A 12,736-nucleotide genomic window follows, 5' to 3' on the forward strand; every position below is an offset into this window, starting at 1 on the left:
GATCATTCAATTTCTGTTACTCAATTTCCATCACTCATCACTCATAACTCATCACTTATCACTTATCACTCAATTTTTCACATCCGTTTGCCTTCATCACTCAGTTTCCATCACTTACTATTTTTCACACTATTTGGGGGGCTCACGCCTGTCACGGTGCAGCTTTTTTTTTTTTTTTTTTTCAGTACCCAGAAACCCGAACCTAGTGAAAAAAAAAAAAAAAGCCAGTGAAGAAGAAGGAAAAAAAAAAAAACCCAGTGAAGTGAAAGAAGAAGAAGAAAAAAAAAAAGCAGTGAAGACTGAACCATTGAGAAAGAAGAAGAAGAAAAAAAAAAAACAGGTCAGTTGGTCAAAAGTTGCTGCTGAGTGAGTCCCTCATGTATGTTTAATTACAAAAATACCATTGAGTTATGAGTTATGGAAATAAAAAATTAGAAATTGAGTTATGACTTGCCAAACAAAATTTTTTTTGAGAATTGAGATGGGTCCCACCATTTTTGAGAATTAAGTTATGGAAACTAAGAATTGAGTGACGAGAATTGTGAATCCAAACAGCCCCTAAGTTTCTTAACACCCTTGAAAAGAAATCCCAAAGCAGATTTGACTGTCAAAATTTTTATATAAATCACGTAATGGTTATTCAATTTGGGAAAAAAAAGTAATATTCAGATCAAACTTAATAATATAAAATATGAAATACTTTCCTTTGCCTTTGTCCACGAATATGAGGTGTCTATCAAAATTTTTTTTTTTTTCGAATATGAGGTGTCCGTCTTCAAACAATAAGAACAATCAATTATCCCTAATTCCTATATAAAAAAAAAAAATCCCTAATTCATGCTATAAGAAGTTGAGTTGTCTAGTTCTCAATGATATTCTCAGTCTCATACATTTAAAAAAAAAAAAAAAAAAATCTCAGCTTTAACTTTTAACCAATTATTAATAAGTTAAGTATTCTATAAGTAACAGATAATAGACAACAAAATAATACCAATAATAATAAAAACAAAAAAGAAAAAAAAAAAGACAATATCATTTAAGCTTTTGCTTCTTCAATCATCAACTTTTCTCATCCATTTTCGTTCGTTTTATCTCTCACTCTCTCTCTATCTCTCATCCCAACGCTCCTTTCCTGAGGAATCAGACTCTCACCAAAAAAGGATTTTCCGGGAAAACCCAAACCCAAACCCAGATCCGAAAGATCCCCTCCGAATCTAACCCCCACATTTTATTAGCTTCGCCGTGATAATCGGACCCAAATTTAAAGATTCCATTCCCCGACTTCAAAGTCCCCCACACCCACTCTCTCTCTCATTCTTTTCCTGAAAACACAACACAATAATTTTCCGTTTAAAGAAACAACCGCTTTTTATTTCCTTTTCTTCAACCTTCGTTTTATCTCATCTCGATTTTACTAAGAAAAGAAAAAAACAAAACAAAGAAATACCCTTTTGATGACCCTGAATCCCGGGTTTTTATTCGGTGATTATTGGGCTTTCTTTAGATTTTTATATTTTTTTTAATTGTAGTTGTATCCTATGTTAGAGTTAGGTGTATTACATAGATTTTTTTTTTTTTTGATATCGAATTTTTTGGGGGAAAAGTTTTGGATTTTTGAGCTTAGTTTTTGAAGAGTAGAAAAGGGTATTTTTTTTTCTTGGGATCATTGTGTTTCTGTTGGAGTTAGGTGGATCTGAGAGTGGATTAGAATCAAAGATCTATTGGTGATGAGCTTTTTGGATAAGCAAAAAGCTTTTTGACATTTTAGTATTGTATTAAAAGAGTTAGGAGGGTGAGCTTGTTGGTTTTGTATTTACTTTGATTGGGAATTGAACCATGGATCATGTGATTGGTGGGAAGTTTAAGCTCGGGCGAAAGATCGGTAGTGGATCATTTGGAGAACTCTATTTGGGTATGGAATTCATGGGGTTTTAAGTTAGCATTGTCTGCTTATGTCACTTTTTAGTTTTGTATTTTGTGTGGAGAATCTTATTGGTTTGGTTTGGTTTGTTGTTTCAGGGGTTAATATACAAAGTGGAGAGGAAGTGGCTGTAAAGCTGGTATGTTGGAAGGCCTTCACTTTCTCTGTTCCTTTCAAATTTTGTTTTAGGAGGTTGATTTCTTCAGTTGTATTGTGGAGCTCAAGTCATTGATGAACAAGCAAGACAGTGTTCTTGAATCTAAATATATGTTATTGGTTGTCATTTTTTGAATAGATCTTTTGGAAGATGGATTTTGTCTTTGTCTAAAACCACCTTAAATTTTTGAGCAAACCTGCATTTCAGTTTGCTAAAGAAGTTCATTATTTGGTTTCTTACGCTGCTTATTTTTAACATTCAAGTACTTGAGTTGCTTTTTAATATTATAATTCAATAGTTGGGGGAGGGGAAGTACCTGTTGAGCTACAAGGCTCTTGGTCCAAGTGCTGGAGTTACTGGTTAGCTAAGCTAATTGATTAATAAATTTTATTTACAGTTTTACTTAGAAGCATCTTGTGCCCTGTTGTCGTTCATAGTTTTAGTTAGTAGTTAGTACTGTAGAGTTTCTGAAATACGAGAGAACTGATTTTTATGGGGTGGATTGGCACTGCATTAGTTGGATTTTAGGTTTTAAGAGTTGTATTTAAGGGCATGGCATCACGGTTATGCTGAGGATTATTTCATTCAAGTAAATATTTGCATTTACAATATTCTAATTGCATAGAGTAGAATGGAGGAAAATGATACACATGGCTAACCCTAACTATTTTGTTGAGGATCCATAGCCGGCTTCAAGAATTTGGGATTTAGGCTTGTTTGTTGTTGTTTTTGTAGTACAATAATTTATTTAGATAATTATTTATGATGAATGGATCGAAAGAGCTGTGGAAGGGCTGCATTTAAGTTGAAATCAAAGTCTCTTGTCTCCATCTTCCTTCAGACCTTCACATATTATTGTATGGATCCATTAGATGGCTCTTGTTGATTATTTTGGTATTCTTACCAATCTTAGCCTGCATGTTGAGTATGCATCGGATCTGAATACAATTTTTTATTATTATATTTTTCATGTGCTTGTGTGGTGCTTATACAAGTTTGAGAACTTCAGTTCACTTTTTTCTCCTCACCTTATATTTTTTGGAATCTATGATTTTGCTTGTTCTACAACTTGAGTAACTATATAACTTACATTACCCACCTATATTTCTCTTGTTCCCCAGGAATCTGTGAAGACCAAGCACCCTCAGCTTCATTATGAGTCAAAATTATACATGCTTCTACAAGGAGGAAGTAAGTTTCTCTTTTTGCTCCTTTTGTCTATAATGAGTTGGAATGAAAGGTTATTTCTGTGAGTTAAAATCAATTTATATGCACTTATTTATCTTCTATCTGTATGAAGCGGGTATCCCCCATCTGAAATGGTTTGGCGTTGAGGGAGAGTACAATGTTATGGTTATTGACCTTCTTGGCCCAAGCCTAGAAGACCTGTTCAACTATTGCAACCGGAAGTTTTCTTTGAAAACGGTTTTAATGCTTGCAGATCAGTTGGTAATAATTTAATGTTTTCAATGAAGGAAAAATCAAGGAGGTATATTGGGCAAATATGGCTTCCATACTGATTTTTTTTTTTCTTTTCTTTTCCTGTTATTTTATGTAGATAAACAGAGTTGAGTATATGCACTCACGGGGTTTTCTTCACCGTGATATAAAGCCTGACAACTTTTTGATGGGTTTAGGGCGCAAAGCTAATCAGGTTACTTTTTTCACTGTCTATATAGTGCATCTGTCTCCGTGTTCACTTTCACCTTGTTTTACTGTAAATGCATACACATTGGACCGTAGTACATAAACATCTGTGCAATATCCCATCTTTGTTTACATGAAGACTTCGTGCAACTTTTGTTGAGACATGTCTTGACTCTCAACAATGTGAATGCTATGTGTATTTCATTTGGCCAGAATATTGTGCAGCTATAGGTAACCTTTGAAAAAGAACCCCCCCTCCCCCCAAAAAATGTGAATATGCACTAAATACTCAATTCTATGTTAGTTTTTGATTCAGGGAATATGGATATATGGGATAGAGAATTACAATTAGAGAGATGTCAAAAATGGAGTAGTATAATTATTTTTATTTTTATTTTTTTTTTTGAGTTTGGGAGCTGCTGAGCCTGGGCTCAGGTAGTAGTGGCATGCGGTATGGTTGTGGTTAGGGGCAAAGGATTTTATCTCAATTTTTTAGAAGCTAGATTGCCAATTGCTTGATGTAAAACTTTAGTTAGTGAGAATTGTTTTTTTGTTTAAAGATTGGACCCAAATTTAGCAGATTGCCAATTCTTTGTTTTAACTTTTTAGGCTATGGTAAGTTATGTACAAGAATTGTTCGGTTGGATTTGATGAGTTGACAACTTCAATTATGTTCCCATGTGAAGAATAACTGTTAGTTCTTTTGCATAAATACTGGTGAAATAAAAATAATTAGGCAATATAATGGTGGTATGCTAACCCTTGAATAATGTTAAATCTCTGATAGAGAATATACTTGCAGTGTAGGCAGTTGTACATTGGCATACTGCTTTTGGTTCTTTATTTAGTCCTAGAGCTTTCTAAGTCTTGTAGTTGATATGGATGGGAGCATAGACATTGTAAACCATTACAAATATTAGATGTCTTTTTGTTGTGGGAAGGTATTTGACTGATTATAGCTTACTCCCCCTATCTAGCGTGATTATAGTTTTGGGGACGTTTACAATGATGGAAATTTAACAGAGATGCATTCATCAATACCCCATCTTAACTTATCGTTATTACTTTATGGATAAAATTTATTTGATGAAAACTATTGAAGGTTGGTTGTTTATTAAGAGGTGGTTTGTAGACTTGTAGTTCTCACATAAAGAATGAGTTATAACTTGTATTTTTAAGCCAAAATCGTGTACTGCTGCTTACGATCAAGCTTTTCTTTGTTTTCCTAGAAAAAATATCAATGAATAAAACTATTGACTGATGTGATTATAGTTTTAGTGTTGCTTACTGTTAAATTACCGATTGTCCTAAAAGCTTAAGCTATTAGGAAATGGTGAATTTAATCACTTAACCATAATTCTAACACTTCCCCTCACTTGTGGGCCTAAACTTCCCCTTAAATAAGTGGGGGCCAACAAGTGGTAATTTAACATTTTAAATGGAAGGTAGAGTAAAGTCAGGGATTGAACTCAAGATCTCTTGCTCTGATACCATGTTAAATTACCAATTGTTCCAAATGCTTGAACTATTAGGAAATAGTGAATTTAATCAGTTAACCATAATTCTAACACTTACAATGATGGCAATTTAGCATAGATTCATTCATCAATAGCTCATCCTAATTTATTATTTTTACTCTATGGATAATATTTATCTGATTGAAAACTATGAAAGGTTGGTTGTTTATGAAGAGGTGATTTGTAGTTCTCAAACAATCACATAAAGAATGAGTTTTAAATTTTTTATTTTTTAATCCAAAATTGTGTACTGCTAGAGATCAAGCTTTTCTTTTGCTATCCAATAAAAAATATCAATTAATAAGAAGTCCTGAATGATTTTTTTTTTGGGTGGAAAATCTTAGATGGTTGAAGAAAAGATTGTTATTATTTTTGGAAAAATTAATGTAAATTTTAATACATGTTCAAGTTGATTGAGCCCTGATTATTTTTTTTATCCGAAGCTCACATCCAAAAAGGGTTGAAGTTACGTAGGAAAAATTTCAGAAGAGAGAGGGATTTTTATTTTAGATAAATACAGAATTGTTATATTGCCAGACTCCCATGAGAGTTCATCCAAGCATGTTTTATGACTTATTGTGTTGGTAAATGCCATTGTCCCTTGGTAGCATTGATCTGTTCAGCTGATGCTTATTTTGTTGGTTGTACATAACACCTTACGAAATCAATATTTCCAAATATTCTAGTTGTGCCCTAACATGCATTGCTTAGCATTTACTTGCTTAGCTGGGTGTTTTTTCAACGCAGGTATATATAATTGATTATGGTCTTGCAAAAAAGTATAGAGATCTTCAAACACACAAGCACATACCATACAGGTAATCCAGCATTATGGTTTTTTGTGGCTTCCTAATTAACTCGTTCTCTGGTTGTTGTACTCAATTCTTTTTTACTTTATCTGAGCTAATCATATAATTATAGTGTATTCATAGGTCAAGTTTCTGTTATTAGTCCTGTTAATAGCCATACGAGTATCCATAGGTCAATTCTAGTGCATTCAGCATTATGGATGTTTGCATGTCTGTTTGTTGTTTCCCCTTGTTCTTGGGAAAAGATCGGAGGGGAAGCTGTTCATTCTTGCATTGGCATACCTATATTCTTTTCTGCACCCTATTTAACAAATTCGGTCTGAATATATTTATTTCTATATAGTTGTATCACAAAGTATGGGTAAAAGCATGCTTAAGCGCAAAGCTCCCAAAGCCCTAGTACTGTTTGCCTCTAAAGTGAGGCACCTTCATGCTTTTTTGGAGCGTTTTCAATAAGCTCAAAGTGTGTTTATATATACCTAGTACTTTTTGCCTCTAAAGTGAGGCACCTTCATGTTTTTTTGGAGCTTTTTCTATAAGCTCAAAGTGTGTTTATATATATATATACTCTTGTACACCAAATCAACGTTTTATTTCAACAGTAAGATCAGATTGCTAGAAAAGTATATATATTTGAACACCAAATATGAATTGTAGCCATTTGATCTTACTGTTGAAATAAACTGTTGATGTGGTGTACAAAAGTCAATTTTATGCTAAAAGAAGCACGGACACAGGTATGGGTACGGGTATGACGCAGCGACGCGACAATTTTTGAAAAATTAGGACACGACACGGAGGGAATACATATATTAATTAATTATTAAATATATTTTTATTTATATATTTTAAATATTGTTACAGGTTCATTTTTCATATAATGTTAAACAAATATTAAATTTATTTTTCTTCTATTTCTTTATGTTAATGTACATACATATCAGATCCAAAAACCAAAATACACCCAATAATAATATAACAAAATAAAATTTATCTCACCCAAAATAACAAATTTGTAAGCAAAGAGAAATAAGCAACTCATGCAGAGAGAGAGCTTACCATCAGCGGTTGCCGTTGCTGCTGTTGGCCTTTGCTTTTGCTGATAACCCCAATGTCATAGAGAAATAATCAACTGAAGCAAGGAAGGGGGGGGAGAGAGAGAGAGAGAGAGAGAGAGAGAGAGAGAGAGAGAGAGAGAGGACTTTCACCGTCGCTGTTGTTGGCCTTTGCTTTTGCCAATAACCCCAATGTCACAGAGAGTGAGTGAGAAGTTAAGAGAGAGAGGAGAGAAATTGAGTGAGAGAAATGGTCTGAGGGTTAGGGATCTAGGTTTTTATTTCTGCTCTCAAAAAGCTGCGTTTTGGGTCTTTTGCTCTTTTTATTTATTTATTTATTTTATTATAAATTTCTGCAGCCGTGTCCCTTGTCCAGTATGTGTCGGACACAGACATGGCAGCCCAAATGCTATTTCCGTGCCTCATAGATGGCTAGATTTTATGGTATGCTACTATACACTTGAGCCCACCCCTCTCTACCTTGACGCATATTCCCTTGAATTTTCTGCTTGCTACCAAAACTGCCATGTCCTGAAACTCCTAGTTCATTCTTGAGAAAAAAAAAATTATTAAATTTATGTGATAATTGGTTAGTTGCTTTAATAGTTGGTGTTGAACATATAATGAGCTGTGCACTTAGACTTGTATTGATTAATACTCATCTAGTGAATAAGTGATTTAGAGAATGATGTAAACTGTTATATTTCAACTAATATGATTATGTGATCACTTGATTGTTGTATTGACCATCAATAATTATTTTCAAATTTATTACATTATATTTTTAAAAATGTGCACTTGACTTTGATCAGGCATGTGCTTGCGCTTTGCGCTTAGACTCTAGAAGGCCTTGGCGCTTAAGTGCACCTTGCACTTTTACTTTAATTGGTATCACGTTATTCTATTACAGGAGTATTTTTTTATGAGCAATCCTCACAAGTAGATTAGTTTCTGCATTCTGGTAGTGCTTGCATATAACAATCATGAGAAAATGTGGACAAGCCTGGAGTATTAGTTGTATGGAACTTACAGATGGCTTTGTAGATTGTATGGAAGCTTTAACAGTGCTGAGATGAACCTATTTTTATTTGAATGTTTGGACGCATATGTTTATAATACAGGTTATTGAGTGTTTCATTGTTCCATTTTCTGTCATTTTTTAATCCATTTTGACCTTAATCATTAATGAATTACTGTCTTCCTGATGTGTTAATATGCTACTCAACTTTCTCATGCTTTTTTTTTTTTTTTTTTTTTTTTTTTTTTTTTTGTGGTTTTGAAAATAACTTTCTCATGTTTTCAGCATTTGTTGCCTGTTTATTTTCCATCACATCTTCCCATTTTTTTTTTTGCTACAGGGAAAACAAAAATCTCACAGGAACAGCTCGTTATGCAAGTGTTAATACCCACCTTGGAGTTGGTGAGTGACTTTTTTTTTAAATTTTTAAAAGCTATTATGATTCAGATGGTTTTGTATACTTGCTATCACATGTTTAGATGTATTCACAATTCTGATTTACATGCAGAACAAAGCAGAAGAGATGATCTTGAGTCTCTTGGTTATGTGCTTATGTATTTTCTGAGGGGAAGGTTATCACTTATTGACATTCTCACTTCACCTACTTTGCTTAAGCTTATTCGCATTTTCTTTACTTACTGCATATGATTCTTTGTTTCAGCCTTCCGTGGCAGGGCTTAAAAGCAGGTACGAAGAAGCAGAAATATGACAAGATCAGTGAAAAGAAGATGCTTACTCCCATAGAGGTATTATCACTTGCTTCTTCCAGCAGCTTATGCCAGGACAATTTAATAATGAAACATATGGTTTTAGTTTATAACAGGAACAAATCACTGAATTTATGTTATCACGAGTCTGATATGCAGTGCTTGTTCTGTATTCCAAGTGCTCCAAAACATTTGTAAACTTGAGATATGAACTACAAATATGCTTTTTGACAGGTTCTTTGCAAATCGTATCCATCAGAGTTCACATCATACTTCCATTACTGCCGATCATTGCGGTTTGAGGACAAACCTGATTATTCATATCTGAAGAGGCTTTTCCGAGATCTATTTATTCGAGAAGGTTACTTGAAGATTCTTAAGCCCCAGCCCCTTAAAATTGTTCAGTTTGTTTTAATAAATGTTGAATAATTCTTTCTGTGATTCTCATCTTGAATTTTATTGAGAGGTTTCACAAAACCTGGAATTCAGTGAGTTGTGATTGGTGCAGGTTATCAGTTTGACTATGTGTTTGATTGGACTATATTGAAATACCCTCAAGTTGGCTCCAGTTCGAGAGGAAGAGTCAGTACATAATTTATCGGCAATATTTTTTGTAAAAGTATCTTTATATGAGTTGTAAATGATCTTGATATCTTTTCATGTCATTTTTCAACAGCCAAGTGGGAAACCAGCTTTAAATCCAGGAACATCTGCTGAAAGACCTTCAGGTCTGTTCCCTTTTACTGCAAGGCTTTGGATCAACTTGTTTTAAACAATCAAATTCTATAAATGTTTAGAATTCTCCTAAATGTAAAATGGGCTTCAAGCTCTCAAGTTCTTGGCTCGTCTCTGTGCTGTGGCTTGAGATATATTCTTACATTTTCCAAAGGGTTGATTGCCTTTGTTTGGTCACTCTGGTATTTCTCTAGAAAGCTTATAGAGCAGTGAGATCTGTAGTATTTTGCTTAGATTGTAGTAAATACTTCTACTCAAGTTATTTTCTTATTTGAATTAGAAAGATGAAGAGTTTTCGACATATGACACATCATTATATGTTTCTTCTAGTGGGACAAGAGATTCGAGATAGGTTCTCTGGTGCTGTTGAGGCCTTTGCTAGAAGGAATGGCACAGGGCATGGTTTGCATGGTGAGCACACCAGGCACAGATCTTCAGATGATGTGCCATCTTCCAAGGATGTGGTGAGTAATTGCGAGTAGTAATATGCAATCTTCTGCTTATTTTCTGTGTCCCTTTCAATTTTTTCTGTGAAGTCATTCTTGCACTCTGATTCCCAATCACTTCACACTCTCTTTCTTCTTTCCTCTTTGCAGCAACCTGATTCTGAAAGGGGAAGGAGTTCTCGCAATGGCAGTTCTTCAAAGAGGCCAGTTGTATCAAGCAGCAGACCAAGCTCCTCTGGTGAGCCAAGTGAAAATCGGTCAAGCCGGCTGGTCTCAAGCAGTGGTCGCCTGTCTACAACCCAGAGGATTCAACCTGGGTTTGAATCCAAAACAACATCTTTTACCCGAACTGCTGCTACCAGAGGTGGTCGTGATGATGCACTTAGGAGCTTTGAGCTTCTATCGATTGGCACAGGAAAGAGGAAATAAAGGGTAAGAAGTGCTTGTGTCAAGACTCAACTTTTTTTGCAGTTTTTCACGATGTCAGCAATATTATGATTTTACCTCAGTTACTTTGTATATGTGTTATCTGTTGCTGGGTTCAATTTGCTGCTAAAGCTCGCAAATGTTCTACTTGAGAACATGTCCAGACTCTTTTACCTCTTCAGGATTCTCGCAATTATAATGCCCCTCTTGGGCTCACCCAAGAAAGAGAGATCGTCTCACTTTAGGGAATTGTTCATATATTTGAGACACGAATAGTTGTAATAAGCACGGATGTTATATTTTTTCCTGGGGAAAAATGAAAACCATGCTTTATGACTAATACACCCTTTGTCTTGTCATGTATTACGTAATATATTCATATTTTTTGTCTTTGTAGTATGGGTAAATGATGTATAATCATTAATCAGTGGTTTCATCAGCCACCTGTTGAATTCTTTTGTCCACTTGGTTTAAAAGGATATTTTTTTTGGTTGCTTTAAACACTTTATTCTAGTAATTTTGCTAGCCATTAGTGTTTTTGTAGCATGTAAATTTTAGCTAAACATCTCTTCTGATCTCCTGGATTATCCACTGTTGAGGGCTCGTGATTACTTGCTTTAAACAGGAAAATTTTGCGAGGGTGATATTGCCTATCAAATTAGTTACGTTGAAAGTCTATCAGAAATTTCAACCTGAAGTTGTTTTCTGGTGTGCTTATCTTTTGTTAAATATTTATTTGTATGCATTTGGTTTTCTAGATGTGCTGAGTATTCTCTCTTGGTATAATGTATATTTTTGGTAGTCAGGTGCATTTATCTGTTTGAGCAAACAATATATGATCTAATATATGCATTTGCCTATCACTTTGATCACCCCAGTCCCGATTTTAATTGCCATTTTGCAATGGACTAGTTGGCATTTTGGACAGAGCTTGCAGTGAGAAAACCCCTAGTTTTGATCTAGTAAAGTAGAAAGAGGGTGAAACCTAGGGATAGAGAATCAAAGCAAAAACTAAAATCTTTGAGCATTTTGAATTTTGAAATCGGGGGAAAAGGAAAATTCAAATTATAAATTAATTCCCGTTATAAAAAATTCTCTACTTAAATTGATGTTCGAGTCCCTTTGGCCTCTCAATAATGGCTTGGCTATGAGATAAAAGATGCCCAATCTTGAACTATGTAGCTAGGTACATTTATCAATGCCAGATCACATATTAAAAAAATTTCTTCTTTGTTCAAGTTGGATTCTATCATAATATTCTCCCATGTATTGTGGTCTTGATCCTTACAATTTGCCTACCAAATGGAAATACATGACCTGTCATTTGAGTTCAGATTGTCTTACCAAGGTCATATTACTAATCATGTAAAATGGTTAGTGATATATGACAATTCCTCATCCTTTAATCACAATGATGAAGATCTAGGGTGCAACGTCTGTAATAGGGCAAAACAAAAAGGGTGTCTCTGAATTGAATTGTTAAGAATAACCCTCCCCATATCAAATTAATTAAGATGTCATGTCGTGAAAACTTGAAATTGTTGGACAGTTGTTACTTTGACTAGAAGGAAATATTCAATCTACTTTTTGTTGGTGTGTGGTCTAGGGCTGTCCACGGGTTGGATTGGATCGGGTTTGGGGTTGACTTGCAACCGACCTGATTAGATTGAGTGTATGAAAAATGGACCTGCATAAATAAAACCCAAACCTAAAGAACATAGCTCACAAGTCACAACCACAATCCAAAACTAGTGAAATCAAATAACACCAAAAATACCACAAATCCAAATCTGAGATTGAAACCAAATAGCATGAAAAACACCACACACCCAAATCCAAGACCAAAAGAAAGAGAGAAAGATGAGACTCAGATCTGAGATGAAAGAGAGAGAAAGATGAGACCTAGATTTGAGATTGAAAGAAAGAGAGAAAGAAAAGAAATTATCACCAAATAACACCACCACCACTCCTCCTCCTAGTTCCCATCGTCATTGCATGCATCATAATATCAGTACATCTACCATCAAATTGCACAAGATCAAAGCAGATAAGAGGCGGCTTTGCAAGGAAGTAGGTCTACGACGGCAGGAAGACAAAGGCAGGAGCTAGGGATTTGAGAGAGAGAGAGAGAGCATGAAAATAGAGAGGCAGGTTAGAGCATTTCCAGCAGATTCTCCAAATTTTTGTACTGTTTGAAAAATAAACAGTGAATTTTACCTTTAAACTATTCACTTTTTCAAATACATTTTTCAACAGATTTTCTATCCCATTCTCTATCTCATTTAAATATTATTTCTT

The 12,736-nt window shown here is 34.6% G+C and overlaps 1 protein-coding gene across 1 annotated transcript; it reads left to right on the top strand.

Annotated features, from left to right (window-relative positions):
* Positions 1–1,050: 1,050 nt before the first annotated feature.
* On the top strand, positions 1,051–10,939 carry LOC115994293 (casein kinase 1-like protein 10). Its single transcript, XM_031118376.1, has 14 exons — positions 1,051–1,912; positions 2,020–2,060; positions 3,200–3,269; positions 3,379–3,527; positions 3,637–3,732; positions 5,990–6,060; positions 8,465–8,526; positions 8,633–8,696; positions 8,786–8,870; positions 9,066–9,192; positions 9,340–9,413; positions 9,508–9,559; positions 9,897–10,030; positions 10,163–10,939. The coding sequence occupies exons 1-14, from the start codon at positions 1,837–1,839 to the stop codon at positions 10,439–10,441; spliced, it is 1,380 nt and encodes a 459-aa protein (XP_030974236.1). The 5' UTR covers positions 1,051–1,836; the 3' UTR covers positions 10,442–10,939.
* Positions 10,940–12,736: the final 1,797 nt, after the last annotated feature.

Source organism: Quercus lobata, chromosome 6, assembly GCF_001633185.2.
Source record: "Quercus lobata isolate SW786 chromosome 6, ValleyOak3.0 Primary Assembly, whole genome shotgun sequence".
Lineage (NCBI taxonomy): Eukaryota > Viridiplantae > Streptophyta > Magnoliopsida > Fagales > Fagaceae > Quercus > Quercus lobata.

Bases quoted from the DNA above. Each gene is read 5' to 3' on its own strand.
- LOC115994293 (XM_031118376.1), top strand. From the start codon at position 1,837: ATGGATCATGTGATTGGTGGGAAGTTTAAGCTCGGGCGAAAGATCGGT. The intron at 3,733-5,989 runs GTTACTTTTTTC...TTTTCAACGCAG, and splicing joins TAGGGCGCAAAGCTAATCAG to GTATATATAATTGATTATGG. The intron at 10,031-10,162 runs GTGAGTAATTGC...TCCTCTTTGCAG, and splicing joins TGCCATCTTCCAAGGATGTG to CAACCTGATTCTGAAAGGGG.